This window comes from Vipera ursinii, assembly GCF_947247035.1.
Source record: "Vipera ursinii genome assembly, chromosome: 1".
Lineage (NCBI taxonomy): Eukaryota > Metazoa > Chordata > Lepidosauria > Squamata > Viperidae > Vipera > Vipera ursinii.
Window position 1 is genome coordinate 311519865 of NC_139512.1, and position 21517 is coordinate 311541381.

At 35.7% G+C, this 21517-nt stretch overlaps 1 protein-coding gene across 1 annotated transcript in view; it reads left to right on the forward strand.

Moving 5' to 3' along the window:
- Positions 1 to 18236, forward strand: part of KCNH1 (potassium voltage-gated channel subfamily H member 1) — a gene marked incomplete at both ends in the record, with an annotated part of 204962 nt that extends 186726 nt beyond the window's left edge. The window contains one exon of the mRNA XM_083379517.1: positions 17394 to 18236. Within this exon, the coding sequence (XP_083235643.1) occupies positions 17394 to 18236 (843 nt within the window). The remainder of the gene's footprint in view (positions 1 to 17393) is intronic.
- Positions 18237 to 21517: the final 3281 nt, after the last annotated feature.

Consider the following 21517-nt stretch of genomic DNA (forward strand, 5'->3'; position numbering starts at 1 on the left):
TGCCAGTACCATTTTTCAATAAGTGTCAGTGATACAGTATAGATATTTGCAAACTGATGAAAAGATTATTAATAAATAAAATGAAAAACTTCATTTATCAAAAAAAGAAAAAAGTAACAAAAAGGTATTAAAAGTATTAGCTATTCAGAAATCTCCCCCTGTATTCACAAGAAGAAAAAACTAATTTAAAATTGCTGTCAAAATATAAATGTATAAATTAAGCATGCATAATGGAAAAAAAAGAGTAAGGGCAGAATTAGCAGAAAATGTAGCCATGTCTTTTAGGGATATTGCATAAGAAGGAAACACAGAGATGAATAATGAAGAGAAAAACGAAATTATACATACAGTATATGCACATGTTTTCAGAGAAAACCAGACTTTTTAATGTTTCATTAAATTGGTTTTTATTTTTTATTTTGGGTTTAGGCTATTTTTTTTAAAATTTTCCTTGCCACAAAAGCACACATGACAAATGAGGCATGGTGGGTCACTGCATTGGCAGGAGGCTGATTTTGGCATTCCTTTTGGCCTGATGATGATGATGATGATGATGATGATGATGATGATGATGATGATAATAATAATAATAATAATAATAATAATAATAATAATAATAATAATAATAATAATAATAATGTTGGAAGGTACCTTGGTGGTCATCTAATCCAACCCCCTGCTCAGGAGTTAGACTGATTGCTGAATGGTTCTGGTCAATATGCATACTATTTCTGATAACAATTGTAAGTAATTGTAAGACTGAATCTAACTGGAAGTACTGAGGCACTTGTGATATCCCCCGAATTTCTGCTCATGCCATAATACTGTCCTGTTGTCCTTTTCATGGATCCAGATCCTGCTCTGGATTATTCTACAATTATATGAAGCTGATACCAGGGAGGGCTGGTGAGCTTCATGAGTAATCACTCCTGTTGATAGAAAGCATTCTGACTGTGCACCCTTTTTTCCATAATACTTAAACTCGAATTTAAGATCTACGCTGCTGAAGAATGGTGTTAGAATGGACAAAGTTAAATATTTCTTTATACCATGTATCTCAAGAAGTTATGATGGTGGAGAAGGGTTAAAGATCACAAAGAATATGGTGACACACCAAGTCAGCTAATTAAATTAATAAATAAATAAATAATAATAAATTTTAAATGCAAAATAAAATATAATCACTGTAACTAATTACCGAAGGATAATAAAGAGGGTGCTAGGAAAATCTCTGGGGCCAAGATATTCCAAAGCATGGTGGCCATTACAGAAAGAATTGCCTACTACAGGTTTGCCTTACTTTGTATTCATGCTGGTAAAGGACCCTATATATAGGGATGAAGGAATTTTCTCCATTTAATTTTGCCAGGCATTTGGCTTGTGCTGAAACCCCTTCTTCCTCTGTGATGCTTGTGGTTTTAATATTCTATTACCTGGCTGTATTTACTCTGTCATTTCAGTTATAAATCTGTAAATACAATTGTTCAAAGAGCTTTATTGGGATCAAAAATGGAATTTGCATTAAGAAATGAAAACAATTGAGTTGATATTAAAGTTACTCATGTATTGTAACTGAGATATTATTTGCTAATAATAAATAACTTCAGTGCCACAAACTGTGATGATGGCTCTGATGTAGATGTGCTAAAAGTGGATTACATAAATTTAGGAAGCAAATTGTAGGTTATCGATCTTAGACAGGGTGGTCTGAAAACATATGTGATCATGTGGATCAGCTTAGGAGAAGGCTTTTTCTTCTGCTTCAAGGAAATAGCAAGATAGATTCTCAATCTGATTCAGTAAAATTATTAGATTCATATTAAAGACTTTGCCAATCCAAGCACAATATAAAATACTTATTTGTGGAAAAGCCCCATTTCCTACAGTTTATTTTGTTAAAAATTTCCTGAAAATTCAAAAATATAAAGTATGAATATTGGGTGCAGAACAATGACTTCATAGAAGATAGTGCTTGCAATAATTTTTGAATCAGTGACTGCAACCATTTATTTTGTCATCTAACTAGAAGAAATATATGTGCATGGACAATATATTTGCTATCCAATCATGCCTTGCTTTATATATACTTTCAGTTGAAGTATATTTCAAGACTTTTGGCGGTGGAGTGGCAAACTTAAGATGGTTCTGCGAAAGTGGAGCCAATGACTGGCAAGGAACCAAGGAACTGATGGGTAGACCAGTCCCTTGGTATAATAAAAGGGCAGAAGATTGCTTGCATGTGCTCCAGATGGCTGCTTCTCATGAAGAGACCATAGGACAGAATCTGAAAGAATCTGAAATAAATAGCAAAAAGCTAAATAAGAATTTTATCTTAGAAAGTTATAAACAGTCTAAGGGTCTAGATAAAACTGGAATTTTGAAACTTTTAGAGATTTTGGAATTAATTATAAAAAACAAAGAGATACTCATGGGAAAAAATTCTGTGTTAGTTTTTATAAGATATAATCAAGATAACCAATTTCATGATTTCAAACATGACACTAGAGGAGACTAAAGTTTTTAGCTAGAGAAAGATTTATAAGTCTGTAAAATGTTGTAAAATGTTACAACAATAAAATATTGAAAGAGACTTTTGAAGAATGGAATGAACAATTAGTAGCAAACAATGATCAATGATGTCAGTAAAGATGTCTGCTTCTATGGGTAGCCTGTGTCCAAAAGATGTCACTTAAGAAACAACAGATATAGAATATTTTTTTTCTGGCAAGATAGCGATCATACAGAAAATGAATTTATAACTGACAGGTCAAAAGAATGACTTAGGATAGGATGTTTCACTACATCTATAAAAGAAACTGAAAAAAAAGAAACTGGGTTAGAAATGTAAAATTTACTCAGGCCCAAAATTTAAGAGAAAATTTTTATAAATGTTTTATAGATGGCATCTGGATCCTAAAAAATTGTCTTGCATGTATCCTAATTTACAGCCTAAATGCTGGAGATGTGGCAGTTTGGATGCTACTTATTTTCATATCTGGTGGACTTGTAGAAATATAAAAGCTTTTTGGATTAAAATTTGGTGGAACATTCAAAAGATTTTTAAGAGAAAGATAAAGTTTACTCCACAATTATTTTTATTGGGTGTTATTACAGATTGTGATACTAAAGAAATTAACTTGATGTTGAATTTGATAACAGCTGCAAGGTTATTGGTAGAGCAATATTGGAAGAAGGATTGCCTGCCTACTATAGAAGAATGGACACTTAAAAGTGTCAAATTTAGCAGAAGTGGCTAAGATTTCTGCTTACTTGAAGGATCATTCACAAGAAAGATACATTTTGGTCTGGAGAAGATGGAAAGATTATATTCAGAATAAATATGGGACTAAAAAGTTCCATTTAGCCTATGAGTAAATTTTAGATTGTTATTATTATTAATAGTTTATTATAGTGGAATTTTTATTAGTTTTAAGTATATGGTATTATTATTATTTTTAGTATTCGTATTGTTTAATAACTTGGATATTGTATTGTTTAATAACTTGGATATTAATTTGTTTATGTTTTTATTATTATTATGTTTACTTTTATTTTGCTTGTATTTATGTTAAAGGGAGTTAAAGTGCATTATGAACTTGGTTATTTATATAGTTGGTTAATGTTAGTTAGATTATGATTATTATATTTGTAACCCTGTACTCAGCTCTGGGAAGTGGGGGAGGGAGGGGGGATTTAGGGTGGGTTGGTTTTGGGGATTTTATTGTAACATTTATAAAACTTTTCAATTAAAAAAAAAGAAACTGACCCAAATTTAAAAGAGAAATACAAATGACAAACCAATACAGTGACCTGGATATTTTTTTTCCTATTGGATTTATAAAAGAAGCTTGTTAAAGTCTTGAGGAACTCTGTGTGATGGGACAAAGAAAAAATGAAGAGAAATCAAATATTTGAATGAACTAAAGATTAAGACTGTTAGAAATATAAGGAGGGATATAAAATTGGTTTATTTAATGAACATTAAAACAAGATACGTTGTTTCTTCTGGTAACCCTTTATGGAGTTTCTGCTGACACCAGACTGAAAAGATATTCTATGGATATGTTTATAAGTAAGAGATGGGATATGGAATGAAGAAATAAATGTTTGTAACCTTAGAGGGGAGTGAAGATTCATTAAATTTGTTTGCTGCATACTAGTTATTAGTGAAGGTTGAAGTCATTTTTATATATATTTATATATATAATTGTATATATTTCTTTTCCCTTTATTCTTTTCTTTTTTCTTGCATTTTAAACTCCTTTTTCATTCTCTTTTCTTTCTTTAAGTTAGTTTACATTAGATTTTACTGTTATAACAAAAAAATTCTTCATAAAAATTATGTATATAAAAATGAAGTATATTTCTGGATCACTGCAATATCAAAAAGGGTTGGAGGATAAAGCATCTGATTCCATTTAGTTTCTTCTGTTTGCTTTGCTGCAGTCTCCTTTAATGAATGTATCATAGAGCTGCAAAAGTAGGATTTGGTGAGATTACATAGTGTCCTCATCTCTTTCATTAAAATAGGCTTTGGCACTGGGAAGGTAGATAACATTATTGAGAACAAAAGGCATTATTGCAATGGATTTATCTAGCATGAAAGTTTGTGAGCCAAATGTTTTCCATCTGAATACACAGTACATCTTGCAACATTTCTGGAAATGCACTATTTCTGAATTACCTATTTTTGTCTATAATACTTTCTTTAACTATATTTTTAAACTTTTTTTGATCTAATCTATTCCTTTTTATTGTGTGCCACACTGGGTAAGCTAGTAATTCAATCAAAAACCAATATCAATGAATACTACTGAATTCAGACTTTAAAGAAGCTTCAAATCACTGGAGTGAGTATATCCATTCATTCAATAGATCAAAAGTTTAGAACATAGAACATAGAATAATAGAGTCAGAAGGGACCTCGGAGGTCTTCTAGTCCAACCAGAAGACACTATATCATTTGAGACAAATGGCTGTCCAGTCTCTTTTTGAAAGCCTTCAATGATGGAGCACCCACAACTTCTGAAGGCAAGTTCCATTGTTTAATTAACTCATATGAATGTGGCAAATATCTCAGTTCAAAGAGCAACATTTTCATATTCTCTTACATCAGTGCAGTCTTCATTAGAAATTCTTTATATTTCTGATCTATGTGGGGAAACATATGGGATGACTCATTTGAATGAACACAGACATTTTGCATCTTTTCTCCTGTGAGCCAATAAGTCAAATGGATGTCTTGTATTAACAATAGCAATACTTTCCTATTTCATTTGAAGTAAGAAATTGCAGTTAACAATCTTCAAGATCTAAGCTTTGCACAGTGGTGTCAGCTTCTAGGAGCTAAATACCACTTGCACAAGATACTAAGTCTTGAGGAGTCATTGGTGCTTTCTGAGCTTGGTTGTTTTTTTGCAGATGTCTTAGATTAGCACTGATGATCTTACCTAGTTTGGATCTGCAAGAAAGCAACCAAGCTCAGTGAACACCAAGGACCCCTTATTTCAACCTGAGTTACAAATATTCTCCTTTGTTGATACTCTTTACTGTATCCTCTATCTATGTATCATAGCATCAAATTTGTAAGAATTGCTGTGTTTTCTTGGCATACTATAGGTAACTGCTTATAACATCTAGGGGATTGTGTGATGTTGGGAGTCAGCATTGTTAAAATTATGCATCAGTTCTTGAAAATCTTTAACTTAAAAATCCAGAATCCTGTTTTAAGAATACTGGTTGGTCCTGATCTTATACATTGCTGTTTCTTTTCTGCCACTGTCTTCTCTAGCAAACTGACTTTTTAGTGCAAAACTCCTTTTTTGTCCTTTTAAGAGTAATTCATATTGTTTTATTAATAGAATATGCAGGGAAGGTTGTGAGGATTAATTAAATGTTTTCAACTCTTGGCTACAATAAGGTGTTAGAAGTACAAAACACCTGCTCTATTCATTCATATTCATTTATCACCGTGGTGTTTCATTTGATGAAGTAAAGTAAACATCCATTAACAAAAAGGTTTTGTAAAGGTTTCTTTATGTGGGAGAAAAAAGTTGACAATTATTCTGAATGGAAGTAGGTGTTAGGTTTTTGATATTCACCATAAAACTGAGCACATTCTGCTGAAAAAGGTATCACTTCCCAAACTGCCAATTAAGAATTCCTTTAAAATATGGCTGCTCTAGTTTTGTAGAATGTAGTTTGGATCTATTTCCCTATCTGCTAGCAATTTTAGAGCAGACTGAGATAAGACTTTTTCAGGACTTTATGTTGCCCTCTGAGATAGTTTTCTTTTAGCTAATTCTGTCTAATCTTTGTTTTTTTTTAATGTTTGTTTTGTCCTCTCCTGTTTAATGACTGTTGTCTAATTTTGTCTAGTGAGTTTTAATGGTTAGTTTTAGTATTGCTTTGTTGTTAGCCATCATTAGAATCTGTTTCAGCCAGAAAGACCATTGTTTCTTTACGTAAAGAGCAAGATTATTAGAAAGGAAAGCCTGAATAATTTGCAGTGGGTGTTAAATAACCTGTATGATGCAACAAGAACTTGAAAATTGATATTTCCAAGACCAAAGTACCTACATTTGACAGGAAAAAAAGAGTGATCCATGTTATACATACATTCAGAAAAAGTAGAGCAAGTAGATGAATTTGTATGCTTTTGTAGATATTTACTGAAGCTGGAGATGGAGGTATTTTAAGACATGCAAGTGTTGGTAGAAGGGCAATGAATAAAATGTAGTCTGTTGCAAGGAATAAATATTTGTTAAAAGAGCAAGTAAGCATAATTTTCAAGAACAACCTCCCTCTATGCCTGAAGAGAAAAGTTTTTGATCAGTATGTGCCACCTATTCTAACATATGTCAGAGAAACATGCACACTAAGGTCACAATCAATACAAAAGCTACAAGTCGTGCACTGAGCCATGGAAAGATACATACTTGGGTTCATAAGAAGACAAGATAGAAAAACATGCACATGGATTAAAAAGCAAACGAAAACATATGATGCCATCAGAGAGTAAAAGAATTAAAATGGAAATGGGCTTGTCACATAGCAAGAAGAACTGATGGCAGGTGGACCAAAGCAGTCATAGAATGGATCCCACTTGACAAAAAGCATCCATGAAAGTGAATTAAAACAAGATAACATCAGCAAGTATTGTGGGCCCAATTGGGAAAAGAAAGTTCAGGACCGTATTGGTTGGAAACAGGGGGAAGAGGCCTTCATCCTGCAGTGGATAGACAATGGCGATAATGATGATGATGATGATGATGATGAAGATGATAGAGCAAATAAGTAACAGAACAAATTTCTCTCCAGTTTGTTATGCAACGGTACGTTGGAGCTGTTAGGAGAAACTTGAAAAGAAGTAGAATGCAGTGGGAATCAAACGCTGAGGTTTGTCACAAACTAAGCACATTGATTTGTGCTTTAGATTGTAAGCCGCCCTGAGTCTTCAGAGAAGGGCGGGATATAAATGGGATTAAAAAAAGAAGAAGTGATAGAGTCTGAAATGGTATTGGGTTTCCTGTCTGAGCACAAGGTTGGACTAGAAAACCTCCAAGGTCTCTTCAAAGTTTGCTATTATGTTATATAGTGCTCAGTTAATGCGAACTGAATACAAACATGAATTAACAATATGAAAGAAGTACTTTAAAGTGATTTGGCCATGTAAAGAGAATGAGGATGAAATAATGAAACAACTACATGGAGGAAGAATTAATGGGTTGAGGGAAAGGGAAAGACTGAGAAAGCTGTGACTGGGCAGGGCTGGGCAGAATTGATGAGACCATGAAAAAGGGAGAGGCAAGAAGTTGAAAGAACAAAAAGCAATGTATGAAGTAGTATCTGGTGGAAACAAAGAAGGTGTGAATGGAGAAAAAAATATGGTGAGAAATCTACTATCGATATTCATAAGTCCAGAAGGTTTAAGAGAAAAATAAGCCCTGATAAATTAAAATACTATGGAAATGAAGGGAAATGAAGAGAGGGGGGGATGGCAAAAGGAACATACTGTGTATATCCAGTATGATATTTTAAAGTTTTTTTTCTCTGTGTTAGCCCTTCAAGATAGACCAGACTAACCAACTAAAGTTATAAACGTTTGTTATCCTGTGCTATGCTATGCTATGCTGTGCTACGTTATCTTAATTATTATTGATTATATTATATTTACATTTATTATAAGGTTACAGTAACCAAATCTTGCAAGCCTGAATACATTTCTTCCCTCCCTTTATCTTTGTAGAGAAGAACCAATCTGAGATGCTTTCAAACGTTATATTCCTGTCTTAGGTTCAAATTTCTTTTATATGACCATTGTCCCACTTGTGGGGTTCCCCCCCTCCTATTCCTAAAATATATGCCATTTTCCCTTCTTATACATAAGATGAATCTGTGCAAAGGTCCTCCCAGTCCAGACACTGATCAGAACATCACCTGTGCAGCTCAGGATTGAGATGTAAAGCTGGGTATCATATCGATGAAAGCCAAGACATGGAGAGACGGCCTGGAGTGAGTTGCATAGTCGTGGGATTGTTGGATTTGGATTTGCCATAAAAGTTAATGTCTACAAAAAATGCCCAGAATTCATTTTCTCCTTTTTTTTAATTGAACCTTTTTAGACTATTGCAGGAGAATGAACGTAGGGCAGATTATGGCTTAATTAAATTTTAACATGCTTTTCCTTTCCCCATTTCCCACGCCTTTTAAATCCTGTATTATCTCCTTGCTTGCTTTTCTCAAAAATAAGTTCCACTGTATTAAGATGAACATCCTGAGATAAGCTGGTTTCTGATCTCAGTTTATTCACTAACATCTTATAAGATGCATTGTTATAATGTACTTTTTCCCCAAATGAAGTACAGCATCTGGCAGTAAACATACTTTTTAGTCTGAAAGATAATACAAGTAAGTTGGATTTAACAGTATTTTCCCTTTCAAAATGCAGTGTCATTAATCAGTGATATAGGAGTACATTCATTCCAACTCAAAATAATAAATTATAAGTAAATTTTCACCTGACATACTTTTGTCAGCCTACTGTGTCCATTATAAAAGAATATTTCTGTGTTATAAAAAGAAATGCATATTGCCTCATTCATATTCTCAGTGATCTCTTATTTTAGGTGATGATGAACGCCAAAAACTTTGAAAGTATTATCTCTGATCAACTATGGATATAGTTGATTCTAGTTAAATCTAGAAGCTGTCATTTTCTTGATATCTTACATGTTTTTAATGAATGTTATAAGTAGTATGAGAGATTTTTTTTCCCCTGTAAAGGTGGCTGATTTTAAGCAGTAATGGTAAGACGTTTTTAAATAAAATTATATTAACTTTTCACATGTGACATTAGAATTACAAAGGTACCACAGCAAGAAAATTAATTTTGGGTCATGCAGAACTTATTAATTTATTTATATCTGCCAAATTTCCCAAAATATGATGTAATAATACAGACGTGATCTAATATAGACCTGGGCATTCTATGGTTTGCAGGCCACAGCCGTCCTTTTGGCTGTCCCTGTCCAGTTTGTGGTCATGCTGGCAGCAGCCTTATTGGCTTGGCCCACCACAACAGTCCCAATTTCACATGTGCCCCCTTGAGAAAACTAATTGCCCACCCCAATGTTAAAAACAGTGGCAGGTTTGGGGTAGATTCATGGCACCATGCAAATGATACAAGTTGTATACTTTATGTCATTTCTACAATTATATAATTATAACATATTGGACACCTATGTCCACAGATATATTTTCCAGTGTACCATTTTTAGTCCCTTGGAGAATTGATTACATTAGACCACAGGTCTGCAACCCGCGGCTCCGGAGCTGCATGCGGCTCTTTCAGCCGGCTCCTGCGGCTCCCAGTCCTCTGCCATGCGCAGTCAAAAAAAAAAAAAGTTCAACCAATCAATTTAAATATGTAGGGTAGGTGCATATCTCACCTTGGCTCCACTCTTCAGTCAAATCCTGTTCTGCGCATGCGCGCATGTACGCGCATGTGCACACATTTTTTGCAGCTCCCAGTTTTTCCTTTTTTGAGGGAACTGGTTCCGAGTGGCTCTTTCACTGTTTCAGGTTGCTGACCCCTGCATTAGACAAATAAGAAAATTCAGTTTTAAAGTATTATATATATATATATATATATATATATATATATATATATATATATATATATATATATATATATCAGATATATATATAGGTTCGAATTTCAGAAAGGTATGGCTGACTGATGAAAACAAATAAGTTTGAAATGCATATCAGTCTCCCTTTAATTCTTTGTTAGCAATCTAAAATTTACACAAATATGAGCTGTCACTGTTGTGACTGTATGAAGGTATTTCCATGGTCATGTGGCCAGCATAACGTCATGGAGCGCTGTTGCATTGCTACTGAAGTAGCATTTATTTATCTACTTGTATTTGCATGCTTTCAAACTGCTAGGTTGGCAGGAGCTAGGGTAAGGATGGGAGCTCACCCCATCTCATGGCACTCTCGAACCTGATCTGCTAGCTTTCCAGCCAACTAGCCCAGCATCTTGACCACTGATCCACCGTGCCGCCATAATATGACACTATTCCTATTTTCTATGTCTAAGCAATAAAATTATGTGATGTGACTTTTTTGATAAAGTTGAGCACAATCCTATCATTAAAAAAGCTTCAATAATTTATCAGTGCTTTATGCCTTAACTGAATTTGGGTGAATTCATTTCAGAAAACTGTTTTATCAGGCTGAGTGAAAAATTATTTTAGGAATCAGTTAAGATCAGTAAATGCCCTTTTTGTTGTTAAACTACTATTATGAAATAATCTACTGCATCCTAGTTGTTGTTGGCATGTAGGTCCCAATGAAGTGAAAATCCTGGTGGTGAAAAAAACTATATATGTAATCTTTTTATTTTTTTGCATAATTTCTGCCCTCTTTGCCTTTTCATTGTTTGATGTATCACTGAACAAAATTATATTGATGATTCATCCCCTTTTTAAAAAATTAAGCAACATTAAATGCAACTTTGCCTGAGTATTTAAAATAAGCCAGATTGCTCCTAAAATAAGTGTAAACAGCAGATGTCAGATTGATTGGAGATGGAATGTTGACATCATTCTTTCTATAATCAGGACAGTCTTCTGACAAAAAAAATAGATGAATACAGGGTTATATTTTAAGTGAATAAGATTCCCGGAATATGAATTTTATATAAATAAAAGATGTAAAAATACTACATCAGGTTACAACTAAATATGAACAAAACTAGCATCCTCCTTATGTCACATATTGATATGGCGAGTGTCCTGTGGAAAAAGAATTTTCTAATCTGGGTTCTGTTTCTTTCCATGTTGAGAAGCCCAACGAAGTAGAACACCAGAGTCATTACGATCTCTAATGTAACCTTTATTAGGCATTAGCAAAGTGGTAAGATAGGAAGCTAGCTCTGAGAAAATGATGGGGAGCAGATAATTAAAAGAGTGAAACTTTCCCTCCCCTCTCTGACAGTTCAGTCACATTGTCCAATATATCTTCCAGCAATTATTATGAGAAGAAACTTTGTTCCCTAAACAATTCTTCAACGGCTTCAGCTCTCACATTGATAAGGAACACCTGTGGACCCCCAACTCTCCCCTCCACCCCCCTAGTGTTGACAATCTAGAAGCGGTCCTAAAGACGGTAGTATTTGTGGCTTGACAGTATTATCTTCTGACGGGTTTCAGTTTGGAGTATCTCCACTTGATCTTCTTGTCATTCAGTCTTCTACTGGGCTAGTGAATAGCTTCACCATTACAGCCTCATTTCATAGTCTTTCTTTTATTCGTCTCATTCCCATCTGCAGTTTTTTTAAATGCCTACAAATTCCCTTTAGCAGTTTTTAAATGCCTCCAAATAAATTTATGATCAACTATTATAGCTATATACTGTATTCTTCTTATGGGAATTATTGAATAAAATTCTCTCTTGGCTTATACCCACCTTAATTAATCATTAGATTTGTAAACAATGATGTAAGATTTTGCTAGAATGGTTTTCTTTTCCTTTTAGATTTTTAAATTCTACCTTTATTATTTTTTTATAAATAACTCAAAATTATTTCCCCATAACAATACACCAGCCAGCCTTCATGCCTAAGGCAGGACTTGTTGTTGTTAGCTGCGAAGTCGTGTCCGACCCATCGCGACCCTATGGACAACATTCCTCCAGGCCTTCCTGTCCTCTACCATCTTCTGGAGTCCATTTAAGCTCATGCCTACTGCTTCAGTGACTCCATCTAGCCACCTCATTCTCTGTCATCCTCTTCTTCTATTGCCCTCAATCTTTCCCAGCATTAGGCTCTTCTCCAGTGAGTCCTTCCTTCTCATTAGGTGGCCAAAGTATTTGAGTTTCAGCTTCAGGATCTGGCCTTCTAAAGAGCAGTCAGGGTTGAACTCCTCTAGGACTGACCAGTTTGATTGCCTTGCAGTCCAAGGGACTCACAGGAGTCTTCTCCAGCACCATAGTTCAAAGGCTTCAATTCATTGATGCTCAGCCTTTTTTATGGTCCAGCTTTCACTGCCATACATTGCAACAGGTAACACCATAGCCTTGACTATACGCACTTTTGTTGACAGGGTGATTGATGTCTCTGCTTTTTAGTGTGCTGTCTAGATTTGCCATGGCTTTCCTCCCGAGGAGCAAGCGTCTTTTAATTTCTTGGCTACAGTCCCCATCTGCAGTGATCTTGGAGCCCAGGAAAAGAACTAGGCAGGACTAGAACTCACCATCTCCTGATGTCTAGCCTGGTACCTTAACCATACTAGACCAAACTGACTCTTCAAACATTTTGTTGCAGAGAGGCGTAGTCATGGGCAATTACAGGGGATTAGAGAATGGTGATGGGAGGGAGGGCAAATGGCAGAATGTACAATGTGACATTACAATTAAATTGTATACCTTTCATATGTCGGTTACAATAGCACACATACAAATGGGGTTGATCTTGCACATCACCATTTAGATGAAATCTTTACTTGCTAGGGAAATGCTAGGCAGGACAAAAACTTTACAAAACTTATTATTTGTATTAGCTCTAAAGTGGCTTCTTTTTTTCCTCTCTGTTATAATACTTCCTTTTCATTTAAATGCAAAACCTTTCTCACAGTGCCCTTTATTTGTTGTTGTTTGTTCTATATATCCGATGTTCATTTGATTTATGTCATTGGCTACAATAAAGGAAATACATGGGGGTGGCAAAGAACATTATATTCCATGGGGTCGTTCATTTACAAACACAGTATATTTCTGTCTTATACAAAGAAACTTTTTTTTGTAAGCTAAATAAACCATTTTCTGCTGTAGTATATAATAAACTACAAGGTCCTTAAAGAATGGGAAATTGGTAAGGAATCCCAATGAGAGAATTTTAGAACCTTCAATCCTTAAATTTTTTCTTACCTTATGAATACAATCTAGCTATTCATATAAATAAAATATTAAAAGTATAGGAAGAAACATGAAGAATGGAGTATAAAAACACTAATATTTAAGGATGTACATTTACCATACAGAACAAATTGCAAGAGCAAAATAAGAAAAGATAGTTTAGAAAAAAAAGAGAAACTTTATTTCATTTAATATAATGGAATTTGCTTGTAAACAAATTTACACTGAAAAATAACTTTAAACAGCAGCTCACTAAAACAATACACCAGCCTGTACTTACATGCAGACCTTAAAGAACCTATAGGGCACAGAATAATGTTTCTCAACCTCAGCAGTTTTAAGATGTTTGGACTTCAACTCCCAGAATTCCACAGCCAGCATACTGACTGGGGAATTCTGGGAGTTGAAGTCAACACCTCTTAAAGTTGATAATGTTGAGAAACACTGGCATAGAGAATGTGCCCACATCAGATTGGAAGCAGCCCTTTTTTATGCCAGATCCAAATACTTGTGGGACCCTGCCCCTCACACAGAATGTACTTCAGGTATGTATATTCATAGAATGATAGCTTCAAATGGGACTTTGGACATTTTCTAGTTCAAACCCCACCCAAACAGGTGTCCAAGGTCTGTTTGTAAACCAATGATGGAGCACTCACAGCTCCAGGAGGCAGGCTGTTCCACTTCTTGTTAGTCAGGAAATTTGTCCTCTTTTCGATTTGGGATCTTCCTCTGACTTTTGTTTTATTCTCAGCTTGTATGGAAAATAAATCCACACCTTTTCCTTGTGAGAGTCCTTCAAGCATTGGAGAAGTACTATCAAGTCTCTGCTTAAAAGGGATATCGTTTCTGAAATACATTGTCCATTTCTGATATTTTTTCCCCTCTGTACATAAAATTTACAATTTAAAAAAATGAGGAAGGCAGCCTATTAAAAACATGCTACCATTATAAAAAGTATCTGCATAAAGGGTATCATTTTACTCTTTGGGACTAGGAATCAATTGGAATATGAAGATTTGTTTGTTATGCTTTAATTTCTATTATCTTCACAGAGTCCTCTCAAAATTCAAGATGTCGTCATTACTCCTTAATTAAAACCATGGCTGGTCTTGTTTAGGCCTTCGCATACTCCATCCATAAACTTTATTAAAAGCTTATTTCCTTATTTCACTAAATTTGATAATTTACTCATGGATATTAAGCATAGAAAAATGGTGTCTAAAAGTTCATGCCAGCTATGTGGGACTCAGGATTCCTGGCTGGTTATGTAATGAACGGGAGGTTTGGGAATTACCAGAATGGCATTTACTGATTACCTGGGAAGCCTGCAACCCCATTCTTGGTGAAATTTGGTGGAGATAGTGGAGACCAAACAGAGATGTGGGATCAAGCAGCTATTGTGGAAGTCAACATGGAGACTGATGCAATGTAAAGAAGTCTATAGCTCAGCATATCGTTTTCTTTTACACCTGGATGCAGTGAAGCTTGTGGCCTGGTGTGAACTCCCTGCCCCCTCAGAGTTATACTGGACCAGTGTGGAGTTTGGTTGTAATGGCTAATGACTATTTCTTAACCCACTGAGATACTTCTTGCCAAACAAGAAAATAACGGTGGTATATAGAGTGGGAAAGGAGGGAGGTAAAAGAAGCAGAGAGAATATCAGATCAGAGTTTGCTCATCTTGACAAGAATCCTACAGCTGTTGTGGCTTGTTGCTCTCCATACTTTGGCCTTGGTTGGCACCATTCTGTTGGACTTGGAACCTGGAGTTTTGTCAGTCTGCCAAGCATCTGGATTTTTAACTCACTAGATGACAGCAGGGTGAATATGGAATGGTTGTTATATTTGTTGGAACTTGCTAAAGCATCAAACAACCATTCAATCTCTAGAAACAAGTCTGGGAGGTTCTTAGGTGTGGCTGTGAGGGTTAAGGGTGGTTGGTAGCTGGTGCAAGTATGAATTGTATGAGTGGGTTGCATTAATGTCTTGGCTTGGGAGAGACAACTGTGGATACAATGGTACTGGATTAAAAAGTGAGGACAGGCAGTATCATCAAAGCCATGACAGGTAGAGGAGGTATAATAGACTGAGGATAAACCATACTCTGGGATATAGATGCTGTTTGAAAACTATTAAATGCAGTTGTAACATGTAACTGGTTTGGAAATACCTGAATATGGCTAAAATGGGAAACAAATCAAACATGGTTGCTGAGTTGATTCAGTAAAGATTTGTGAAATTAGATTAGATTAATGTACTTCTCAGCGAGACGGGTCTTAAGTGCATCAGGTAATCACCCTTAGGCACACCCCTGAATGTTTTCATCCTAGGGGACCAGGTGTTCAATAGCTCCTTTTCAAGCTGCCTCACCCACAGTCCATTATATGCCAAATGTCTGAGGAGTCTGTGGGGTTAGAGGCAATGCATTAGTGCATTTGAAGTGAAAGGTATAAATAATACATGCCGTGTAGCTATTTCCAACCACATAATAGCTTCAGTCTTTGCTACAATGTGATGCATGTGCCAAGTGAAAGTGTCAGAGAGTAGCTGCAAGCTAAATGATATCCCCCTGAGGATGTCGGGGTGGGGGAGGCGATGGCTCAGGGAGGCTACAACTGAACTTATGAATCTTCATATTTTTCTGCTCAATGCATTTTAATTTTGAGATTTGCAAGCATGCCACAGTTTCAGTCTAGAATCTGCAGTTTAAAACAGTTGTAATGCACACAGTAATCTACAGCGTAAATGATTTAATGATATTTCACCATTGAACTTCTGTGTATGTATGTGTGCTTTTGAGGGTGCATGAACACACAGAACAATTTTAATGAATGCAACATATCACAACAAATGTGCCATTATAAGACTGTGGCCTCTGCATTCTGGACTTGGAAACCTTCTATAAATCTTTTGCTGTCAGGCTGGGCTCTGAAAATTGTATAAGGCTGTTATTAACAAGCTCGGCTCCCAGGTCTGATATTAACTATCAGAGCTTCTACAGTATAGAAAATAAAAGAGATGCATTTGTTCATTCACCTCAGGAGTTCTAGGATTCAGTGTATGTAGGAGAAAGGTAGGAGAAATAACAGTCCCTATTCATATATTTACACCTAGGGGGGTTGTTGGTTTTTCTCTACCACAAATCCCTGGAAATAGGTTATTGACCATTTGTTCCAAATGTTTTTTTTTGCAACCAACTCCTACCTTTATTTCTATATACCATCTTATTTAATTGGTCCACTAGGATCTAAATATATTTTATATAAGATCATCCCCCAACTTTTCTGTTGTATGCCTTTCATGGCTATTTAAGCCCTTTCACTTCCAGTTATTTTTTTTATATACTCAAGACCTTCATCTAGACAGGTTTTTTTTGGGGGGGGGTGTGTCCTATTGTTTTTGTTTTACCTGACGTCATGTGGCATTTTAGCAACTCTCAGTACAAGAAAGCTATAAATAATCACAGTGTCGTATGACACTAAATTCCATTCATGCATTTCCATAGAAAAAGGTTTTATTCCCTCATTTTTGTCCTCTTCTTTTTTTCCCTTTCACTTTCCTCTACTTTTTGTGGAACTTCAGAGTGATCAGGGTGGCCAGGAAGATATTTAGTATCTGGTGGATGACTGATGATTTGGAGCCAAAACGTAAGAACTCCACCACATTGGTTCTACTTTTTCAAAATTTGCTCCATTATCCTGAATTTCAGATTGATCAGAAGAGTGGGAGGCAGACCACCTTCTCAAGAAGTTTGATTCTATCAGTTTGGACTGGAATCAATATATATATATAGTATATATTTTCCTGTTGCAGTGGACGTAATCCACATGTGGAAACGTAGGTATTTTTAAGTAATAGGAACACATACTTTGAACTCAGTATAAATCATCTGTGACAGAGCAGTCATATATATCAGTTCAAATGCAAGAATGGCTACCCTATTTTTTCATGTTTTTTTTCTCTCTACAGATTGTATTCCGGAAGATCAGTGATGTAAAACGCGAAGAAGAAGAGAGAATGAAAAGGAAGAATGAAGCCCCTTTGGTCTTGCCACCTGATCATCCAGTCCGTCGGCTTTTCCAAAGATTTCGGCAGCAGAAGGAGGCCCGACTAGCTGCAGAAAGAGGAGGCAGAGAAGACCTCGATGTTGAAAAGGGCAACATTTTAGGAGACCACTCTTCCCACACAGTTGTCAAAGCCAGCATTGTCACAGTAAGGGAAAGCCCCGCAACCCCAGTTGCCTACCAGCCTGCTTCAACATCAGGTATATCTGATCAGGCCAGACTACAAGCTCCAGTTTCAGACTATGTTGGTGGGAAAGCAGCAGGAGATTATCCAAAGCGTAAAGGCTGGGCAAAATTCAAAGATGCTTGTGCCAAAGGAGAGGACTGGAACAAAGTTTCCAAAGCTGAGTCCATGGAAACATTGCCAGAAAGAACAAAAGTAACAGGTGAAACTACTTTGAAGAAGACAGACTCTTGTGACAGTGGCATCACAAAAAGTGACCTGCGCTTGGACAATGTAGGGGAAACACGAAGTCCTCAGGATCGAAGTCCCGTCCTTGCAGAAGTCAAACACTCTTTCTATCCTATCCCTGAACAGACTCTCCAGGCAACTATGCTGGAAGTGAAACATGAATTGAAGGAGGACATCAAAACTTTAAACACAAAAATGACTAATATAGAAAAACAGCTTGCTGAGATACTAAGGATATTAGCCTCTCGAAGAAGCTCTCAGACACCACAGGAGCTCTATGAAATATCAAGACCCCAATCTCCAGAATCAGAAAAAGATATGTTTGGAGCAAGCTGAGTGGTTCTTTAAACAGGAGTGATTTGAATATCTCTGAAACTCTATCCAACACCCACTTAACGTGTTTAAGGAAACAGAACATTTAATATTTTTTTTGATTATCATGATTTGAGGGGCCAGCCTGTTAACCATGTCCTCTCTCTCTTAATGGTACAGTAACAAGAATTGCAACCTCATGTCAAGATGGCAGCTGACTCTGAAGTCTTTTTGACAGCAAGGGTACAGTTTATAATGTTTTTCCTACTTCATTCATGCATCTTTTTCCACTTAATGTTATTTTTGACAAAAACGTAACTAGAGAACTGAAGTTCAAGCGTTAGCTTCATATATTTAGCAAGTTTGTATAATCTCTTCACATGGAATGTGTGAGACCCAGTTCTCCCTGCTGATAAGATAATATCTACAGAAGGGCTCCACAAAAAAAAAGACTCAATTTGTGAAAACTTTGATCCTTATTGAGTAGGAAGATTCATGTGGCTCCCTCATGTGAAATGTTACTGTCTATGTGTGGTGGAAGAGATTTCCTCCACTCCTCTTTAAAAATATTTAGTCTAAGGCAGTTGGACCAGGGAAGTTCAACAGTGTCCTTTGCAAACTTCAGGTTGCAAAATTGTCTACATTTTTTTGTTTTGTTGGTGGGTAGCTGAATAAGTTCTTGCTTGGTGAAATGAACTTATTATGCCTTCCCCCCCCCTTCATCAGAAATTTTAGGGATTCCTGTTGTAGTAATCAAGAAAAGACCCAGAAAGGAGATGACATCTATGGAATTTGTCATCAATTTGTTAATTTCAGCTATGATTCATAGCAGGCATTATAACTTACCAAATAGTTGGTAATATTTCTTTACAAAAATAGAATACTAATAGGCCAAGGAGCTCAGCTATCCAAAGTATTGAACCTTTTTCAAAGAAAAGCTTCTACCTAGAGTGATATTAATGACAAGAAAAACAGCCTTCTCGCCCACACTAAATATTTATCACATTTTGTACTTACTTCATTTTTTTTTAAAAAAAACAACCCTACTCATTTTATCATTGAGTTTCTTTTCAGCATTGTAAACACCAAAGGATATTGAAATATTTATACATTAGAAGCAATGATGCATTAATAACAAACCATTTCAATGTATTTTTCCATTGTAATGGTCTCCAGTACCTCATGAAGAAGTGTTGTAGTATTTATTCTTATTCTAAAAGCTCTGGTTATTTTTTGATCTTTTCTTAAAATAATCTGATTAGGGCATGAATGAAACATAATGGGGAAGATGTACAAGGGTTCTAATACTATCCCACCAAGGAGAAATAACATCTGCTTGACTAAGACAGTATGGTCTATGATTCAGCAAGATTTCTCTTAGGTTCCATAATTATTTTTATAATCAGAATGTGATTATACTAAACCATAATGTGCTTTTTTTAATGCAGACCCATTATGATTTAGTGTTATTAAAAAATAATCCACAGTGATTTATTTAGTAAATTATGTTTTAAAATTCCTGGCATAGCCTTGTTGGATGTAAGGAAAAAATCATAGATCGGTGGTTGTTGAGATGAATAACTGATCTGTCATCTGTAGAATATTGTTAGATAATTTCAAAGCATATAAAGGAACCAACTGATGCAACTTATTAGTATTGATTTTTAAGAGCTGGGGTAGTGTACAATTGGAGCAACGATAGTACTGAAATAGTGTATCTTGAGATATTTAATCCTGCAGCAATTGCAGGAAGAAGGATAACATAGCTATAGCTAATTAAGACCCATTGCTCAAGTTTCTGTGCCAGTTGGATGTATTTACCTCTTTTTATCTTTTTCCCCCTCTTTTCTATACACTTCTTTTGGAATAGCCCATGGACTGTTGAACACAACTTCCTTAATTTCCCCGATCAGATACTTAACACTGTATCTGCCTTTTCGTTCTAATTTTATGTGTTTATTTCTGCAGCCAGGAGATTCAGTAAAAAAAAATGATCTCTCTAAATTAAACTGGGAATTTGTGTCTAAACATCTAGCACCCTTCATATAATTATGTCAGAACAATTAAATTTAGTGACACTGTTATCTCATTAGACAGGAACAAGGTTCCCATAAATACAACTTGATGGACTGCAGATATAATGATGCCTCCCTGCTTACTGTGGTTTGGAAACTAGGAGCCAAGTTTAAGATTTGGCTCTTCTACCCTCCCCTCTCTCCTACAATGCAACAGTCCTCTTCCTTTCTCTGCCTACCTAAATCAGAGTTTAGCAGCACATCTGCTTTGGCAGTAATCATGAGTTAGGCTAAATACGTAGATAGTGTAGCCTAGTTAACATCAATGTATTTGTAATCTTAAACCATGGTCAAAACAAAATTAGGAGTGGGAGAAAGACTGAGGAGCAAAGGGCTTGATTGCTCAGGAATTATTATTATTTTTAATTTTCAACTGTGCTTTGTAGAGTTTGTGCTGATTCTTTGCTTATGGAAGAGAGATACAGAATCTTTTCTAGAGAAGAGACAAAAAATATATCTGATTTACGGGGAGCTCTAAAAGAAGTGATTTATGACCGATCCACTTAGAACTATTGCACCATCCCCATGGTTACATGGTCACGATTCAGGTGTGATCACCATTTGTAACCATCCCAGCTGCTGACAAGCAAAGTCAGGAACATATGACTAGTTTTGGAAGTCCCTTTCAGTTGTACTTAAGATTTTCAGAGTTCTCATCTTGTCACAGCATTCTGTTCTGTTGTTCTGTATTTCATGCAGGTACATGAAGTTGATAATGATGGGGATCCCAACTGACCTGTGGCATAATGCTTTTCTCATAACAGTAGCTGCTTATTCACTGCTTTCTGACAATACTGATTTCCCTATATATTAACCAGATCAAATAAGATCGTGCCCTATTATGCCATCCCACACTCCCCTCTGCAAACCATTCTAATTTCTAAAGAGGCTCTTTGAATTCCAGCCAAGATCTTTGTAGAAAGATTTAATGGTTGTTCAACTGCAAAGATGCAGACCGAGCTTTTGCTCTCATCTTCATAATTATTAGAGCTGAAAATAGAAATTGATTCCAATTATACACAACACATAATGTTCAGTAGTTGATAACTTTGTTAAAGTCCTGGAAGTAACTGTGGAGGATGTTAGTTTTTAAGATTAATCTCTTCTATATATTATGAAGTTAAATCATGAGGTTTTGTGCAAAAATTAGTGCCATTTTGCTGAATTTATTATACATGACATTTACATTGACAAGTTCTGGAAGTGGAGTGTTTAGTTGGCTAGTCAATT